Source organism: Marmota flaviventris, chromosome 3, assembly GCF_047511675.1.
Source record: "Marmota flaviventris isolate mMarFla1 chromosome 3, mMarFla1.hap1, whole genome shotgun sequence".
NCBI classification, from domain to species: Eukaryota; Metazoa; Chordata; class Mammalia; order Rodentia; family Sciuridae; genus Marmota; species Marmota flaviventris.
In genome coordinates, this window is record NC_092500.1 from 25,375,460 (window position 1) to 25,396,490 (window position 21,031).

At 36.9% G+C, this 21,031-nt stretch overlaps 1 protein-coding gene and 1 pseudogene across 2 annotated transcripts in view; one reads left to right on the plus strand and one right to left on the minus strand.

The window, feature by feature from the left end:
• The window catches only part of Ndufa12 (NADH:ubiquinone oxidoreductase subunit A12), a 30,948-nt gene extending 14,412 nt beyond the window's left edge, over positions 1-16,536 (plus strand). Inside the window, exons 4-5 of one of the 2 annotated variants that reach the window (XM_027927961.2) lie at positions 2,717-2,800; positions 16,258-16,368. In XM_027927961.2, coding sequence (XP_027783762.1) covers positions 2,717-2,753 — 37 coding nt within the window. In that variant the 3' untranslated portion in view covers positions 2,754-2,800; positions 16,258-16,368. Of the gene's footprint in view, positions 1-2,716; positions 2,801-16,257 lie in introns of both variants that reach the window. The other variant, XM_027927952.2, reaches the window with a different exon arrangement.
• On the minus strand, positions 9,409-10,427 carry LOC114088263 (serine/threonine-protein kinase VRK2 pseudogene; annotated as a pseudogene).
• Positions 16,537-21,031: the final 4,495 nt, after the last annotated feature.

A 21,031-nucleotide genomic window follows, 5' to 3' on the forward strand; every position in this document is an offset into this window, starting at 1 on the left:
AATGGGCTTATTTCACTTAAGCAAAATATTCTCCAGTTCAATTCATGTTGCCTTAAAATGACAAGATTTCATCATTTTTTTGTGGTTGAATGATATTCTGTTGTGTCTGTATACTACATTTTCTTTATACAATCATCATGGGTCGACACCTTGGTTGATCTTGGCTCTTATGAATAGTACTGCAATAAATACAGGGGTGCAGATAACTCTTTGATACACTAATTACATTTCCTTTGGACATACTCAGTAGTGGAATTGCTGTATCATACCATAATTTGTTTTACCGTTTACTCTTTTCCATGATGGCTATACTAATTTACATTCTCACCAACAGTGTATGAGTTTTCCTTCTTCTGTATCCTCACCAGAATTTATTATTGTCTTTTTGATAAAAGCCATCAAACTGGGGTAAGATGATATCTCATTTTGGTGTTTTGTTTTTGTTTTGCAATGCTGGGGATTGAACCCAAGGCCTTGTGTATGCTGGGCAAGTGCTACACCACTGAGCTATATCTCCAATTTTATGTTGATACAAGGTCTTTCTCTGTTACCCTGACTGATTGATCCTAGACTTTCGATCCTTCTGCCTCAACCCCTCAAGTAGTTATGATTACAGGCATGCACAAGTATGCCGGATCATTTTTGGTTTTGATTTGCATTTCCCTGATGATTAGTGATGTTGAAAGTTTTTTTTCTGTAGTTGGCCATTTGTATGTCTTATACTGAGGAATGTTTATTCAGATCATTTTAAAAACCAGATTTGTTGTTGTTGAATTCTTTGAGTGCCTTATGAACTTTAAGATATATATATATATATATATATATATATATATATATATATATATATTTTTTTTTTTTTTTTTTTTTTTTTGTGGTGCTGGGGATTAGAACCCAGGGCCTTGTGCATTCAAGGTAAGCACTCTACCAACTGAGCTATGTCCCCAGCCCTAAATGTTAAGATTTTTTTATCTGAATTACTATTAGAATAGTAACTGGGATGGGGAAGACATTGGGGTGAGAAAGCAGATGTGGAAGGGGTAGTTAGCAAGTTGTACTTTTGGACTATTGGCATAACTCAGTGGTAGAACGTTTGCCTAGCATGAATGAGGGCCTGGGTTTAATCCCCAGTATCACCAAAAAATTGTTCTGCTTATAGACACACCATAGTGAGTATTCAGGTGAAAAAACTAGTCTGGAAGTTAGGATGGAGAAGAATGCTGGTGATAGGAGCCTCAGTGTGATCTTACTTAGTACAATATACAGTTGAACATCACAAATTAATGGTAAAGAGAACATGACCTTCAGTAAAATGCTTTGCTCTGTTGCTCCTGAAAACCAGATAGATTGTATCAACTATATTGCTAGATAAAATTGACCTCTGATTGGTGAATTGCATCTGGATTCAGACGATTATGAAAGCTTCATGAGTTGACTGTGTTTAGGCTTGCCTGAGTACTACTGCTCTTAGACTGACGTGTACCTTGCGAGACATTGGCCATTGTGGAGCATGAAGCTTTTGAGTCAGGGCAGCTCCTGCACCTGTTTGATGTGGCTCTTATGTCCCTTGAGCTTATGCTGTGTCATGTAGAGAGTTAAAGAACATAGCTCCCAGGTGGCCGGGTGAGCTGTCACTTGCATGAACAACTGCAAAGACTCCCAGTCAGAGGAACATATGATGTTGCCCATCTAGCAAGCTGTGGTTCCTGTCCTGTGTTCCGAGTTTTCAGGTGTCAGGGGTGTCTTATGGTATTCTTTTTGTAGCACTGGAGATTGAATCCAATACCTCATACATACTAGACAAGCACTCTACCACCATCCCCAGCCCTTTCAATTTTTAATTTTGAGACAGTTTTAATAAGCTGCCCAAGCTGAACTTGTACCTGTGATCCTCCTGCCTCAGCCTCTGCTCCTAATGATAGTCTTTTATATATATATATATATATATATATATATATATATATATATATATATATATTTAGTTGTTGATAGACCTTTATTTTATTTATTTATATGTGGTGCTGAGAATTGAACCCTGTGCCTCACACATGCCAGGCAAGTGCACTACTACTGAGGCCCAGCCCCCTAATGATAGTCTTTTGACATGTCTGTTAGTAGCGGAATAATCTCACCTGGTGATGAATTTCCCTTTGGAGGCATTAGTGATTTTGATATAATTAAGGAAGATTTTTAGTCACCATCTCTGTCTCACTTAATGTTCACTTAATTCTCTGTAATCTTGTGGGGGGAAAATAGAAATCTTTCAGGGAAATGGATTCATATTGTTTACCTTTGTCTTGAGGCATTTGCTTTGAATCTGCTAGCAACCAATAAACAAAAGGTGTATATGGTGGTGCAGATGTCTTGGATGAGCAATGGAACTAGTTACGCCTTGAAAATAAGAAACTTATGTCTAGAACCTAGCACGGCATCTGTTGAAATACCACCATATCAGATATTGATGGGTTATACATTTACATTAGTGAGAAAAACGTGTGGTGCTTGTTCTCCGGGAGTTTATAGGCACTTTGTGAATATTAGCTGGTTGGCTAATATTATACTATAATTTAGTGTCTGTTGTTTTTGTTAAAGTACCTTTTCATTTTCCTACTTTTTATTTTTTTATGGGATTAGCAACAGGAATTCTTCAGGAATTGATTTATTTAATTGAATAGAATGTTCTCAAAAGAGCATTTTTGTTTTGTGTTTGTATTTTTAGTGTAGATGACTTGAACCTAGCTCCTTGCACCTACTAAGTAACATTCTACCACTGAGCTATACCCCCAGCCATGAAAGTATTTAGGTAGGTAACAAATATCATTTTGTTCCACTTTTGTTTAATCTCTATTTTATTTATTTTCAGTGCTGAGCTTGAAACCAGGGCCTTGAGCATGCTACGCAAGTGTATTCCACTGAGTCATATTCCCAGCCCTCTATTTTATCTTAAAGTTAGTTAATTGCTCCATCTGCAAAAGTCTTTTTTTTCCTTTTTTCTTTTCTATTTTTTAAATTTATTCTACTTAGTTGTCCATGACAGCAGAATGCATTTCAATTTATTGTACACAAAGTGTAAATGGAGCGCAACATTTCAATTCTCTGGCTGTGTACAGTGTAGACACACCATTCGTACAATCATACATGTACCTAGGGTAATGATGTCCATCTTATTCTACCATCTTTCCTAACCCCATAAACCCTCCCCACCCTCCCTTTTGCCCAATCCAGAATTCCTCCATTCTTCCCTTGCCCCCACCCCCTCATAGATCAGCACCCACTAATCAGAGAAAACATTTGGCCTTTAGTTTTGGGGGGATTGGCTTACTTCGCTGAGCATAGTATTCTCCAACTCCATCTATTTATCTGCAAATGCCATTATTTTATTCTCTTTTAATGCTGAGTAATATTCCATTGTGTATATATACCAGTTTCTTTATCCATTTATCTATCAAAGGGCATCTTGGTTGGTTCCACAGTTTAGCTATTGTGAATTCAACTGCTATAAACATTGATGTGGCTATGTCACTATAGTAGGCTATTTTAAGTCCTTTGGGTATAGACCAAGGAGTGGGATAGCTGGGTCAAATGGTGGTTCCATTCCAAGTTTCCTGAGGAATCTCCACACTGCTTTCCAAAGTGGTTGCACCAAAAGCCTTTATTTTTCTTGTTATGGTCTTTAACTTCTGCATAAAATGAAGGACATAAAAGCCACATAAGTAAGTAGTTTCTACATGAAACTCAATGAGGTAAAAATTTGTTGAGTGTGGAAAGGTAGAAAGTTTGGGTTATTTTGTGCATATCAGTCTAAAATTATTGTTTTCATTTACTTTTATAAAGTTTTTTTGTGTGTGTGATTTGAAATATTGGTAGCTTGAATTCCTTTGAGCCAAGTTAAAAATAAAACATGGCTTGCTTTGATTTTTCTCTATGGCAAATACACTGTTTCCCCACTTGGTGGCACCTTCTGTTCATTTCTAAGTAATATGTTCCTTCTCAGTGTAATGCACTTATCTCTCCTTCTTATGATTTATTTTCTTATTAAAATTAATGTTTAATTACTCAAGTAATACATAAATATATTCTCTAAAAAATAACAGTATATAACTGGACACGGTGGTACACAATTATAATCCCAGCTACCGGGGAGGCTGAGGCAGGAGGACAAGGCCAACCCCCGCAACTTAGTGAGATGCTGCCTCAAAATAAAATTTTTTTAAGGGTTGGGGATGCAGTTCAGTGGTTTTTGTGCTTGCACAGCATGTACAAGGCTCTGGGTTTGATCCCTGGTGCCACAAAAAAAAAAAAAAAAAAGAAAAGAAATAATAATAACTGTGTATGTTAAAGATTTCTTTGTTTAAAGAAAATAATTTTGTCCTAAAGAGTTTTTTAGAGTCAGTGTGAAACTAATAAATATTTTTGCCCTTTTAAGGTTAATTTAGGATATCCAACATCATTGTGGTCAACTTTTTTTCAGTTGGCATGATGTGTTCTAGAAGATTTTGTAAAGAACTAGGATGACAGGTGGGGGATTATGTGTAGGTGACAGAGGAATCAAGGACGATTTATTGGTTTTGGACTTGAGTGATTGGTACCATAGTGGTGGAACCATTCATTGACATGGCATACTAGGAGAAGGGAAGGTGGTGGAAGGGTGGAAGATAAGAATTGGAAGTCTCCTTTTGGATTTAGTAAGTTTTCGATACCTGTTAGAAGCCCGAGTGAATAGATGTGTCAAGTAAACTGTTAAATATATGAATCTGAAACTTAGGGCATAGGTCATACCAGCAAAGAAGAATGAGAAGTGGTTAGCAAGGTAGAAGAAAAGAGATTTAGTACTTCAAGAAGGGAAGACAGGTTTTATTTATTGTTGCTAAAAGGTTGAGTAAGATAATGACAGAGAAGTGTCATGTAATATGGCAATATGAAGTTCATTGAATCTGTATAGAATCTCTTCTTTTTAAAAATGTGGAGACTGGGGGTGTATGCCTGGGTTTCATCAGCACTGCAGAAAAGCAAAAACAGACATGGAAAAATCAGAAAAGTTTATAAATATACTGACAAGGGATGGTGATCATTACAGCCCCCTAAGAGAACCACATATTCCCTTTAGTTCTTTTAAAGTATTTTAATGTAGTTGTGTTCATATTATATTCAGTTTTATTTTTTTATTAATATTATAAGTAATGTTTCATGTTACTAAAGCAGTCCTCTCATTATTTTTAAATACTTTTTTCTGGGCTGTTATGTGGCTCGGTAGTAGATGGGGTACTTGGAGGCCCTGGACCTACCACATAAAAATTTCCTGCCTACACACACACACACACAAAATCTGATTATAAGAGTAGTCCTGGAAAAGCTTGGAAATCCAGAGAAATGAGGTAGAAACAAATAAACTCATACTTCCTCAGCCTGGAAGCAAGCACTGTTTAACTTTCATTTACTGATTCAACAAATATTCAACAGTTTGCTTTTGCATAGAAATGCAATATTTTGTTGTTGTTATTTTTAAGTGTTGGAGTATCTGAATATTGCCTAGGCTAACCCTGAATTCCTGGGTACAGGAGATCTTCCTTCCTCAGCCTCCCACGTAGCTGGGACTACAGGTGCAGGCCACCACACTGGCCAAGAAGGATCACAATGAGGAGAACAGATTGTAGTTTATTGGTCATACCCTCTTTAGAAGAAAGTTTGTGATTATAAACAACAATGTACATATACATTTTTGACATAATATGCACAGTATTTTGTGACTTGCTTCCTCCTCTCCTCATTTAATATATCACAGACATCTTTCCCAACTCACTAAATTTTCTGCTTGTCAATTTGAGTTTTTTAGTGCCTCAGGGTTTTGTATATAGAAAGGCAATTTGGGCTTAAAATTAACACCCTGCTATTACAATTGTAAGTCTTAAAACCTATTTCTTCTTAAGTCTTTAGGTTCAATTTATAAATAGGATAACAAGATTAGTATACTAAATACTTTTTGCATAAAAATAAAAAACAATCATTTCCTCTTGTTCTTTGATGAATGTTTCATAAACTCCAATGGAAAGGATTAAATTCTCCTAGACAGTTATAACCATTTGCAAATTTAGTTAATTACATTCCTTTAAGCATTTTAGGTTACATTTATAAATTTAACATATTTGATTTTTTTTTTCCAGTTCTTCAAATGCCCAGTGAATAGTTAGACTAACAAACCTATCAAGCAAAATGTTCCTAAGTACTCAAATGATCCTTGTTCACTCACATCAGAAACATAACATCTCTGCTCTTCTTTCTCTACTGTGTATCAGCAAGTTCTTTCTGCTTTACTCTCTTTTTAATTATTAACACATATTTATTGTACAAATTAATGGGAATCACTATGATATTTCCATGCATGCATTCTTTATGCATTGATCATACCTCTCAATATTTCTTCTACTTATCCTCCCACCCCACTTTACTTTCTGAATATATTCCATATCTCATCACTACCCCCATAACTATTACCCTTGTCCAGGCCACAGTTATCTCCTGCCTGCCTTCTGCAACACCCACCTCCCAACAGATGGATTCTTGGAACACGCTAGTATTCTCCACCTACTAAATGATTAGAGTATTTCTTTTTGTTCTCTTTCTACAGTTCCAGGGATCAAACCCAGGACTTCATACATGCTAAGTGAGTGCTCTACCACTGAGCTACACCTTCAGCTTAGAGTGATTCTTTTAAAATGTACATAAGACCACGTTGAATCTCCACTCTGAACTATCTATTGGCTTCCCATCACATTGATGATGAAACTCCCAAATCTTTACTGTTTTGCAAGACCTTATGTCCTCTCAGTCCTTTCTAGCTCTGTGTACATTGTCCTGTTCTCTGCCCTACTGATTTGGATTCAGCCACATCATCCTTGAATGGAGAGCACATTCCCACCTCAGTCTCTGTGCCCTAGCTATTTCCCTAGGCTTTGCATGGCTCACATTGTATTAGTTTTTCATCACTGTGACCACAATACCTGATGAGAGCAACTTAGATTTATTTTGTGTCACAGTTTCAGAGGTTCAATCTATGTTGGGCCAACTCCACTGCTCTGAGCGCAAGGTGAGGCAGAAGGGCATGGTGGACGAAAGCTGCTCCGTTCGTGGTTGCCAGGAAGCAGAGAGTGCAAAGGGAAGGAGCCGCAGGAAAGATGAACTCTTCTAGGGCATGCCCCAGTAACCCACCTCCTTCAACCATGCCCCTCATGTCTACAGCTGCCACCCAGTTAGCCCATAGAAATAGGTTACATTTCTCATAATTTAATCACCTTACCTCTGAATATTCCTCTATTAATATAGGAGCTTTAGGGGGACACCTCATATCCAAATCATAATATACATCTTCACTTTATTCAGATGCCTACTCCATTGACTCTTATTCTTTTGTTGTTGTTGATGTTGTAGATGGACACAGTACCTTTATTTTATTTATTCTTATGTGGTGCTAAGGATCGAACACTGTGCCTCACTCATGCGAGGCAAGTGCTCTACCACTGGGCTACAATCCCAGCCCTATAAAAGAGCTCTGTTCTCCTCTCACATTGTCCCCTTCTCCTATTCTATGTAGCTTTTTTACTTGGTAGCACTTACCTACCTCTGCCTGATGTCTTATTATATATCATTTAATTTGTTGTTTCCCTAACTACCATGTTAGAATAATTCCTAATACGTGGTAGTTGCTGAATAAATATTGAATGAATGAGTATAAACATAAATATTATTCCCTTAAATAAACTGTCAGCTATCAATAGTGGAGAATATTGTCTTTTTCCTCTTGGCATATTTGCTCAATCTAACCTTTTTTAGGTACAGGTTGAGTGTGCCTTATTTCTAGTGCTTGTAACTAGAAATGTTTCCAATTTTAAAGGTTTTTTTTTTTTTTGGGGGGGGGGATATTTGCCAGATTTTAAAGGTTGAGCATCCCTGATCTAGAAATCCAAATTTTGATATATTCCAAAACCTGAAACTTTTTGAGCATCACATCAGGATTCAAAAATCAAAATTCAAAATGTATTTTGATTCAAAAATGTATTTTGCATTTCAGATTGTCATATTAGGGATGCTCAAATTTTCAGATTAGGGATATAGTACGTTGATTTGGATTGAAACAAGTATTACTTAATACAGTGGGTTGCATGATTCTTCTCAAAATAGGTCTTTCTTACTGTTTTATTTTCTGCTACAGAAAATTGGAATGTTAAGAGATTATGTTCTAAAAAACTACAAACAGCATGACTGTAGTAGATTCTCCAATGTTATATTCTTTATAACTTTTTCCTGTTAAAATTATGTTCATTATAAAATGAACACAAAAGTGCTTTGATTTTTAAAATTCACCTTTTAGCATGTTTCACTTGTTATACAGTGCTTCATTTAAGATCCATTTGATGGTTGGGGTTGTAGCTCAGTGCCTAAGACGTGTGAGGCACTGAGCCTCAGATATGATCCTCAGCACCACATAAGAATAAATATAAAATAAAGGTATTCTGTCCATCTACAACTAAAATATGTACATATATACACATATTTATAAATTATAAAAAAAGATTTCATTTAAACACTTTACAGAGATGAGTTGTTGGAAATTTTCATAACCAGGATATGGAAATAAACTATGTATTACTTCTCATGAACAAAAAAACTGTTCTGGATTCCAATTTCCAGAATAAATTTTTTTTTAATCATCAAAGGAATTTTATTTTAGATCTTCAAAGAAAATGTAAAACAACACATGCTACTATCAAAAGGAAAAGTATGACAAAGCCATAATGATGTACATCTGCCTTTGTCCTTTGTCTCTTCACTAAGAGTAAACTGGAGAGTTGTAGACCACAGTTCTGTAGAAATTTCTAAATCTGTGATCCCCATATCAGTCATGGAAGTATATGTATACCAAGGTGGAAGTGGAAGGTGGAGATCTTGACTTATTGATTATGTTTGGACTGGTAAAATCTTTGTTTGTTTGCTTATTTGTTTTTTGGGTTTTTGGGTTTTTTTTGTACCCGAGATTGAACCCAGTTGAACAGAGGTGCTCTCAACCACTGAGCCATATCCCCAGCCCTTTTTTCATTTTTTATTTTGATACAGGGTCTTGCTAAGTTGCTTAGGGCCTTGTTAAGTTGCTGAGACTGGCCTCAAACTGTGATCCTCTGCTTCAGCCTCCTAAGTCACTGTGAGTATAGGTGAGTGCTACCACACCCAGCTGGACTGGTAAAATCTTTTTTTGGGGTGTGTATTGGGGATTGAACTCAGGGACACTTGACCAATGAATTATATTCCCAGCCCTATTTTGTATTTTATTTAGAGACAAGGTCTCACAGGTGCCTTGCTTTTGCTGAGGCTGGCTTTGAACTTGTGATCCTCCTGCCTCAGCCTTCTGAGCTGCTGGGATTACAGGCATGCACCACCATGCCTGATTTGGACTGGTAAAATCTTGATAGGGTTTAAAAATGAGTTTGGGAATTGCATATAGCTACATTTCTGTAGGAAACTATTTACCTCATTCTGAAGTTCTGAAGACTCGTGATATTTTTGTCTTCTTGTGCTTTCCTAAGCTGTGTCACTATTCATCAGTCCAATCATATTGTCCTCTTCTTGTACTTTATTTCATGTTGGGAAGGACTCAGCATTTCTCTTGTTGTGGACTTTTTCTATTACTTTTTTGCTTTAGACTAACTTGCTTTATAGCAGCCTTTTGTGAATCATCTTTTTGATTGGTTGGAATATACAACATGTACATTGTCCTTCAGTGGAAAATTTCAGTGGTTCTAAAGGTATTCTAGTTGAGTTCAGAATTTTCTTGAGCCTTTGATAGTTTGGGTTTTTATCATATGCTAAACTATGAACACATATCAAAAATTGGGCTGTTTCACAGCAACAAGGAAGGAGCCTGCTTCAGCACTGACTCAGGGAGCTCACTTAACTAGACAGCCATGGGGTCCTTTAGGTTCTGTTCCCAGAGAAGTTCACCACACAACCACTGCAGCATGCAGTAGCCAAGGATTTCAGGTGTAAATCCTGTTGTCTTATTATTACCTTTTCTAGGGTTCTTCTGATATTGTTTGTGGTTCACTTTGTGAAGATATCTGTAGGAAAGTTATAATCTGCAAGATAAGCCTGATCTGGATTTTTTAACCTAAAATTAGATTTTCTGCTTTTATGTCATTGTGAATGAATGAATATATATATATTAGATGAACACAATATTTTTATTTCATTTATTTATTTTTATGTGGTCCTGAGGATCGAACCTAGTGCCTCACACATGCTAGGCGAGCACTCCACCACTGAACCACAACCCCAGCCTCTGTAAATCTATTAATCTTCTTCTTATCATAAATCTGTAACTTCTCCCCTTGAATTCAGTCAGACTAGATCCATAAAACGGGATTTCCTGAATAATCAAGTTGTTTGAGTTATATCCACATTTGATTTAGCAAGTATATATATAGAATTAGCTTGTTTTGCTAATTGTACTTACTATACTGTCTTTTTTTGTAGCTCTCTGATGTAAGTTCACAAAATAACAGGCCATTTTCTTGATATTTCACTTTCGTTATGGTTTTGCATCTCTATCTAGTTTGGAGGGCCAACTTGCAAGAAATGTTAAAAGAAGTTCTTCAGAAAAAGGGAAAATAATATTTAGTATTAAGGTTTGCATCTGCAATGCCCCCTGCAAAAGCTCACATGTTGAAAGTGTGGTCCTCAATCCAGAATAAATCTTTATTGTGGTCACAGGCTATCACAGCTTAAGTACATGCCAGAGAGAGTCATGAGTAGAAAATTTTGAGGTTTCTAGATTAAAAAGTCATTTTGACCTTTTTCTGTGTAATCTTTAGTGAATGACATGGCATTGTAGAATTGACTTAGAAGAAATTTTCATTAAGGTAGACTGAGAGAAACAGTCACTGCCACTAAAACATTTGAGTACTTAAAAGGGTTTTTTGTTTGTTTGTTTTTTAATGTTGGCTTAAGTGGGATGAAATGAGGTTAGAAGTAGATAGAACCTGTAGAGTCTCAAAATAATGACAGATGACTTGGGGAAGGTCTATAAACTACTTCCAGAGTTGGTTTGAATTAGGCGAATTTTTCTTTTTAATATACTTTCTTTTTTAAAAAAAATAATATGTGTTCATTATAGAAGATAGCTAAGGAAATAAACATAACCTATTATCCCACCATATAGAAACAATCATTGTTAACATTTTGTTGTATTTTATTCCAGTCTTATTTGCTATGCACATATGTCTTTTTCTTTGTGTTATTAATGTAATGGGACTCTTTGAAGAGGTAGCCTGGGTTTGAATACTTGTTCCACTACCTTGGGCAAGTTATTTAAATAAACTCTTGATGCCCTTGTTTCCTTTAAATTGGAATTAAAAATGTATCTCTAGAGTTGACCAGGATTAAGTGAGCTAATATTTGTGAAATATTTAGAACAATGCCCATGATTTACAAATGTTATCTGAGTAGTATTTTAAAATTAAATAAACAACCTACTTTTTTTTTTTTTTTTTTTCCTTAAACCAGGGTTGAACCCAGGGGCACTCAACCTCAACCACTGAGCCACATCCCTAGCCCCTTTTTCTATTTTATTTAGAAGCAGAGTCTTGCTGAGTTGCTGAGGACATTGCTAAATTGCTGAGGGTGGCTTTGAACTTGTAATCCTCCTGCCTCAGCCTCCTGAGTCACTGGGATTACAGGTGTGGTGGCATATACCTGTAATCCCAGTGACTCCAGAGGCTGAGAGAGGTGGATCACAAGTTTAAGGCCAGTTTCAGCAATTTAGGAAGACCCTATCTCAAAATAAAAAATAAGCTGGGCATGGTATCGTACACCTGTGATCCCAGTAACTTGGGAGGCTGAGGCAGGAGGATCACATATTCAAAGCCAGCCTCAGCAACTTAGCAAGGCCCTAAACAATTTAGCGAGGCCCAGTGTTTGAGCTCCCCTGGGTTCAATCCCTGGCACCAAAAATTAATTAATTTATTAACTAATTAAAAATAAAAAAGCGCTGGGGATGTGGCTCAAAATACATGAATACACACATACACACACACATATAATTTATCGTGACACTTTTTCTGTCATGCGGGTGTGTCATGAGTTATTTAAGTATTCCCTTTTATTCTTGGTTTTGTTCTTTTCATTTTCTCACTATTACAAATAAAGCTGTGGTCAGCATCTTTCTTGTACGTAAGCATTTACCTATGTGTTCACATTTCCTTAAGGTAAATTCCTGTAAGTAAAATTATTACATACAGCATACATGTTTTACAAGTATTTTTTACACCTATTGCCAAATTGCCATTTAAGCTATATACCTCCAGCAGCTCAGGAGTCTGAGGCAGGAGGATCATGAGTTCAAAGCCAGCCTCAGCAACTTAGCAAGGCACTAAGCAACTCAGTGAGACCTGTCTCTAAATAAAATACAAAATATGGCTGGGGATGTGGCTCAGTGGTTGAGTGCCCCTGAGTTCAGTCCCTGATACCAAAAAAAAAAAAAAAAAAAAAAAAGCTGTACCAGTTTATACTCAGGGTAAAAACATTCATGAATGTTGAATGTTGGTTTTATTGTAACTTTACTAAAACTGTATTGTTTAAAAAATTAAAAAATAATCAGCCAATTTACCTAGTAAAGTTTCTCTTACTCGCTTTGTTTTGTTTTTGTTTGGTGCTATGTAGTAAACCCAGGGCCTCCAACATGCTTGATACTCTCTACCACTGAGTAACACCTATCTTGTTTTAATTTGAATTTCTCAAACTGTTTTTGTTTACCATTTTAATGTTTTATGACCTCTTTTAATATCCTTTTTTCCAATTTCACATTGGATGTTTGACATTTTCTTTCTGATTTGTAGTGGTAGATGAGTCATTTTCTGTATATTATAAAGCTTGTTTGTTTCTTGTAGCCTTTAATCTTGTTTGCGGTGTTTTAGGACACATATTTCAAACTTTATGTAATAAAATCCTTTAGCTTTATTTTTCTTTATTTTTTTTTACCTTTGATGTTAAGCTTAGAAGTTGACTGTTCATGTTTTGTGAATATCATTACATCTTATGAATATAAATATTCACCCACATTGTATCTGAGCATCTTTAATTTGTTTGGAATCTGTTAGCTGAATGACTTGGGAAGTCTAACTTGATTTTTTTAAAAAACCAAAACCATTAAGCATTTACTAATTTATTGAAAACTTTATACTTTCCTCAGTGATTCAAAATGCTGGCCTTACCTTCTGTATACTTTGGCATATTTGAGGGGTTTGTTCTACTTTATTGTTATACTTTTTTTTTTTTTTGTACCTGGGATTGAGCCCAAGGGTAATTAACCACTTACCCACATCCCCAGCCTTTTTTATATTTTATTTAGACACAGGGTCTTGCTAAGTTGCTGAAGCTGGCTTTGAACTTGCAATCTTCCTGCCTCAGCCTCCTAAGCCACTGGATTATAGGTGTACGCCATTGTGCTGGACTATTGTTATATTTTGTACCAGTTTTGATACCATTCTAATATTTGAGACATATAATATCTGGTAATGCCAGAGTTTTCAATTTTTTCTTGGGTAAATTTCCAGTAGATCCTTAGAATACATTGTCAAATTCTAAAGAGGAAACCCAATGGGATTTTGAATCAGATTGCATTTAATTAAATAATAGTTACTGTGCTAACAAGATTTGATTTGGTCATCTTGTATTGAATTATGTATGGTTTTTTAATTTGTTAAATTTATTTACGTCATCCTGTGGTTTGGATGGATTTGGTGTACAAGATTACAGTAATTATGATTTAATATCTTTGTTTCTAATTATTTTGACACAACTTTGATATTTGAATACTGAGTTACTCCCAAAATGTAATACATTTTCATTATATTCTTCTCTTTTGTAACTTTTCCATTTTTCCCAGTCTCCCTATTTGTCTCACTGACTTTATTATGTTTAAGTAATTTTATTTTTTTGTCTTTTAAGATAATACTAGTGATTAAAAAAAAATTGAAGTCAGTCGAATGCCAAGCAAAACAGAATTTTCTAGACACTGCTGTTTGTACATTAACATCTTTACTTAGTTGGAATAAAAATGACTGACTTGAGCCAGGAGTGGTGATACATGCCTATATTCCCCGTGAAGGCTGAGGCAGGAGAATCGCCAATCCAAGGCCAGCCTCAATAACTTTACAAGGCTCTAAACAACTTACCAAGACTGGCTCAAAATAAAAAGAGCCGGTGATGTGGCTCAGTGGTTAGGCACTCCTGGATTCGATCTCTGGTAACAAAATAATAGTAATAATAAATTTTTAAAAAATTTTAATAACCCAGTTGAAAATCTGTTGCAAATAAAATTCTTGGTGTGGAAATCTAAAAGTTAAAATTTCTTGTCCTTTATTTAACAACAGTAACAACAGAAGGGTTATTATACTAGCCTTACAGACGATAATCAGTGTGTTTCTTGTCTTTATTTTAAAACTACCATAATGAATATAGACTATCATTTCCTCATCTCCTGTCTTTTGGGCTGTAGCCTTGCTAGAATAAACATTTTCAGATTTTATGTATTGTGATATATACATTATCTTTTACTTGTACATTTTCTCTCTCTCCATTTCCTGTCTTAAGAGACCTAATAGATACATATATAAGCTTTGAACTGTGGCTTCTCAAATATTTTAACCTTCAAGTGTCTTGACAGTTATTTGAATAAAAGTGTTTATTTCTTAAGCTGACTCACCAAGCTCACATAAAGCCCTTTGATAAGTGACAGCCTTGCTTTTCATAGCTACCTCCTCTGGGTGGTTAGTGGAGCCTGTCTCACCTGGATCAGTTCAGAGGGTTTCAGTGCTCTGTTAACAGTTGTGGCTTATTGGTCCAGGTCACTTCAACAACCCCCGTTTCCTTCAGAGGATATAATGCAGCTCGTACAGGCTTCTTCATTCTTCACTGAGTTAGCTGATCATGATGCAGTTATCTTCAGACCTTACTATAATAGCTGTCATGTGTATCTCTGTTTTACTGGTTTTACCTAGCTATGTCTGTCAGTTATTGCTAGCAGACTTTCTTCAGCCTACATAGTATTATAAATTTTGCTCATTAGCTTTAGCTTTATTCCAGTGAAACCTCTTCCTCTTATCCTTTTCTCTGCAGCTGGATAATTGCCTTTTTTCCCTTGGAGCTGCAGTTCTGTGTCTGTTCCCATCATTTCTTTTCTCCATAGGGTCATTGCTGTCTTGTGAGCTCCAGGTCTTGGATGATCTGATGAATTCTCTCTCCCACTTCTTTTCCATATAAATTTCTTGGCTTAGCTTCCTGCTTGATTCTAAATGTTTGTCTCTTGAACTTTGATTCCTCCTTCTCTGTCATTAGCAATGTCATCACTGTCTCTTTCCTTTCTTCTCCATGTACTCAGCTTTTAGGCCAGATTTCTCACACTTCCCCTATCAAATAGCCTTTAGAATTAGATTGTTAAGCACTTATAACCAAAATAGTTGTGAATTTGGGGGATGTGATTTAATATTTAAATTGTATATGTTAGGGGCTGGGGTTGTGGCTCAGCGGTAGAGCTTTCACCCAGCACACGTGAGGCGCTGGGTTCAATCCTCAGCACCACATAAAAATAAAATAAAGGTATTGTGCCCAACTATAACTAAAAAAATATTTTTAAAAAATTGTATATGTTATAGTGTTTGGACTCAAACTGGAGTTAAAGATGCACACAGAGACCCTCTTAATGTAGCAAGACCCTCTTGTGCAGCAAGACCCTCATGGATTTTGGACCATAGCTTCATGAGCCAGAGTGTCATGAGCATACTGAAAATTCAGAATCAGCCACTAGCATGTAATGCTAGTTCTGTATTTAATCAGCTCTAAAATAATTTTCACATTTATGATTAAGATATGTATTATAGTTGACAGTCTATCATAATTTAATTGGCCAAATATTTTCCTTCTGAGAAACACATAAAATAATGATATATCTGAACATTGATGATTCTTAGATTTGATGAAATACAGTAATGATAATAATAAAAATTTTTGTAGATGCTTTATTTATATTACCTCATTTGATCCTTACACCATCTATAGGAAGTAGTGATGTTGAGTTGAAATGAAAGCATAGAGAAGTTCAGTGAGTGAGTATTGGAGTTGAGATTTTAACCCAAATAACAAAGTTGCTCTAGAGCTGCCATGTTAACCTTCCTCCCACAGTATGCCTCTCATAACAGTTTCTTCCACCTCTTTAAGGCATCGTTGGCTTCACTGTATGACCGATGACCCTCCAACAACAAAACCACCTACTGCTCGAAAATTCATTTGGACAAACCATAAGTTCAACGTGAGTGGCACTCCAGAACAGTATGTACCTTATTCCACCACCAGAAAGAAGATTCAGGAATGGGTCCCACCTTCAACACATCACAAGTAAAGACAGTGAAAATCGGTTTCAACATGTAACATATGGGACTTTTCATGAATTTGCACTTTTCCTGCTTACCATTAACTTGAATAAAATTGTTTGATCAAGTAGTGTCTTTTGTGCCTTTTTGCCCTTAACTCTGTCATTCATTTCTTAACTTTGTCATTCATGAACTGCAAAATAGGAGCTTACCAGCGTAGGTAATTAAAGTAGATGTCAGATAGGTGGCTGCCTGGTGTAGAGTTCCCCATTTTCTGAAAACATCTCCAGTGGTTGTGTTTTTGCTTTGTTATTTACTTAGTCATTACCTTTACTGCATTGCTGGCTGATAGGGGAAGACTGACACCCAAGCTGAGCCAAGCAGATTTTCTCATGGAAATTTAAAACTTAAATGGAGAGACACAAAGACAGAGACTTTAGAACTGTGTGGCTTTTTTTTTTTAAGATGGCTTTTATTGTAGCTCTCTAAGGAGAAGGTCATCAGACATTTCCTCTTTCCTGGGTTTGGGTTCTTTAACATTTTATTTTAATCTGTGAATTATCTCTGGCTCCAGTCCAATATATTCTTATTTCTTTGAGGGAGAAATCCAGGCATCAGTCATTTTTAACTGCCCACCCATTTGCAGCTAAGGTTGTGAACTACTAAGCTGAAGAAGTCAACATCCAAAAGCAGTTCAGAAACTCTTCTGTAGTCATAAGAAGCAATAGTTGCTCACAGCCTTATCCAGACTTTATATCCCATACCCAACTGGATCAGGTTGAATTGTATCTCAGGAGATACTGTATTCATTGTGCTGTTTTGGGCAGCTGTCTGCAGTTTGCTGTTGGCTAATGTAACATAGAACCAGACACTAAAAGGCAGCCAGCCTGTGCTGGATTGAGATTTCACATGCTCTGTTAATCTACCATTTTACCAACTCCTCTGTCAAGGCCCAAAGCATTGTTTTGTAATGTCACTAGAAATAAATTGACAAGACAAACTTGTGAATAATTAGAAGTTCTTAACCCTTGATTCAAGGACTACTATAATAATAAATATAGGTACTACTATAATAATAGATATGGCCCTTCCACCCAGCCACTTTCTCAAGTGAGGTGTACTTGGAAAATAGAAATATTCCCATTTTTTAGTTAGAACTAATTTGGGGGTGGGATTGAAAGTACTATGGCCAACTGGTCAGAACAGAGGCTTAAGGGAGATGAATAGAGTTTGAACCCCATTTCACTATAAGCCTGATGGTACAGTGAACACATACATACCTCTATCTCACAGTTTATTTCCTCAGAGTAGAAGTGATGGACATCCTTTGCAGAACATTGGCTCCCTGCTCTGAGGAGTAAGTGTCCCTGTGGTAGAAGGGCCAAAGGCAAGTCAGGGAAATGTTCCCTCCTCTTGTGGTTTGGATACAGCTTGAGGGTGTCCCCCAAGGGTTTTTGTGTTAAATTTGAATCTCCATTGTTAAGTATTAAGAGAGTAGAAACTTACTGTGACTATGATGTCTAGAGGTCGGGTCTTTAGGAGGTGATTAGGAGTTAATAAGGCCATCAGGGTGGACCCCCATGATTGTATCTGGTTGCTTTATAAGGAGAAGGAAAGAGGCTAAAAGGGATACGTCTGCAAGCTTCTTGGCTATGCCCTCCACTACCAAACACGAGCAACGCTACAAGCAAGAAGCCAGCAACAGATGCTGTCCATCTACCTTAGACTAGAGCTGTGAGCCAAAATAAACCTCTTTGCTTTATAAAGTTACTCAGCAAAGAATTGACTAATATGCCTTGCTATCAAAGAATAAGTGAAAAGGCAATGTATCTTTGAGATAATTATAGAAATCAGTAGAACCATCAAAGGGTAGAAAAATACAAATGTGGTAATTCCTATTCTCACGTGTACAGTGTACTTCCAGGTGATTGATGGGAAAGATTGGTAGGTCATGGAGAATGGCAATGGTCTGCAGTGAAACCTAATCTTGAGATGACCAGGATTAAAGCTGCTATTGCTGACATGGTCTCTATTGAAACACATTAATACAGCTTCTGACATTCTGTATGTAAGTCTTCATCTACTTCATGTTTTATCCAGTTTGGTTTGTACAGTTAACCAGCCGTTGTTTGCTTTTACCTGACAGGGACAGAAATACAAATCTGACCTAAGATTTGTTACATGAGGCTATTTAATGCCTCCCCAAATAATGAGCTGTCACATCAGTTCACTACACTGATACAGAGCAACAAATCCCGGATACCCCAGGATATAGGCATGCCAAAAGCTGGGATCTGAATCTCATGGAAATAGAGTAACTTGACTTCTTGGTGAAATTCTGAGGGATTCAGGGGTCTAGGACATATTGAGATAGCCCCTTCCTTGGTCAGGACAAACTGCTGCACCTAACCCTTCTATAACCAGGAAAGGCACAACACCTTGTGCTACCCTGGAGTTTTCAAGACAGACAATAGCATACAGGTGTTTCCCTGAGAACCTGGGCCTCCCACATGCTGAGCTACATCCTCAGCCACATATAGGTGTTTTTATTCATTTACCAGTGGACCCAAAAAGCTGGCAGAGTAAATCATCCCTTTTGGCAGTCCAAGCCGCTTTGTTACTCAGCTCTCTCCAGGTATCTGGTATTTACTGAAGTTAGAGATAAACCTGTAGGGGATTCAAGGGAAGCCCACAGGATTTGGGAGTAGGGCCATACTTGCTTCAAGATTACTATTTTTTTAAATATTTTTCCCTTAGTTGTTGATAGATCTTTATTTTATTTATTTATACGTGGTGCTGAGAATCTAACCCAGTGCCTCACACCTGCAAGGCAAGTGTGCTACCACTGAGCCACAGTCCCAGCCCAAGATTACTATTCTTTTGAGAAAAAATGCCAATTCACTACTGGGGATGTTGGAGATGATGGGATACCAGGTGCTCTCTAATTCAGTTGCTTAGAGTCAACCATTTCCAGTAGCACTCCATCACTTGACTGATAGACAGGACCACAAAGGCACATTTAGTGTCAGCAGGTTCTGCCCACTCTGTCCATGCCTTTGACTCCCCTATACCTATACCTTGCCGTTCCTTTGCCAATGTGGTGAGTTTCTGTCCAATTAACTGAAAATTAAAAAGGCAAGCCTGGCTTGTAGACATTAGACAGTGTGTAGGACCAACTACAAGTATATTATTGTGTATCACAGTCCCCTTTGAGTCCTTGTCTTAAAGGACAACAGAGGACAAACATCCCAGGATTTTAAGTAATACTTTTTTTTTTTTACTGGGACTTGAATCCAGGGACATTTTACCACTGAGTCAGCTATTTTTTTTTTTTTTTTATTTTGATACAGGGTATCCTAAGTTCCTTAGGGCCTTGTTAAATTGCTGAGGCTGGCCTCAAATGTAAATCCTCCTGCCTCAGCCTCCCGTGTTGCTAGAATTACAGACATGTACCACCATACCCTGCTCTTAGCAATATCTTTTATCTGTACGTTGACTTGAAGGAAACATGACCTGAGGTCAGGATCTATAATCACTTGCTAGTCAGAGACTTGAAGAAAGCAACATTGAAGATTACTATAAAAGTTTGGGAAGCACTTAAAAAATGAACCTTCAGAATTAAACCTATCATCCTATAACTCAGCCAGGTACTTACTGAGACCACCTCCTGAGAGCAAACCCTCTCAGTATCTGCTTCTGGGGGTCCCCAACATAAACACTAAGCCCAGTGGTGAAGGGACAGCAGGTTCATTTCACTGGACATCTTCCATTTGGAAGGGAGTGGTGATCTGTTTCCATGAAAATAGGTGCTTATTCTGAATTTAGATCTATGAAATTTCCTTATCATGTGTTGGCCAAGATCAGCATTTATGGGCTAACCATGCCTGCTGCATTGTCATAGCCACAGGACAGTGCCCTTGGCCACAAAACATACTTCACAGATAAAAGGCAGTTGTTGAGTCCTGCCCTGCTCACGTTGGAGGCATGCCCTAGGACCTCCCAGACGTCTTTCTCGTTTCTCCCTCTGCTGCTCATGATGTGATGCTAGCCTCTTTCCATTCTTCAAAATGCCGGGTTCAGTCTTGTCCTAGGGGCTTTGTCCTTGCTTTTCTTTCTGCCTGGCCTAGTAACATTTGTGTTGCTCCCTCTTTTCTATTATTGATGTCTCACTTTACAGTCACACCTCCTCAGCAGGATATTCTGTGTCTATTTAGTCTAAAGCAGCCCCTGTTCTTATTTATATAAATTTCTTTTTAAATTTTTTTTAGGAGGAAAAAAAAACAAGAGTACCTGGGAATATCTGTGTATTCAACATTTACTGAACACTAGTCACTATCCACTATATACACCATAGAAATAGACAATGAAGTAGAGAAGTATTGATCAAATGTAATCATTTTATTAGAGGTGAGATAATGACTAGAATGAAACAACAACAGCACTTAACAGCAAATTCTGAAACTTCAGAAAGTAAAAGCTCTTTGGGGAATAATATTAAAGCATGCAGATAGTTATAGGAAATGTTAAGTTACATTGCCAGTTTTTGTAGGAGAAAAAAAAACACTAATTACCATGTTGGCATGTTTTATTTCCCAAAAGATTGGTGACCTCCATACCTTCAT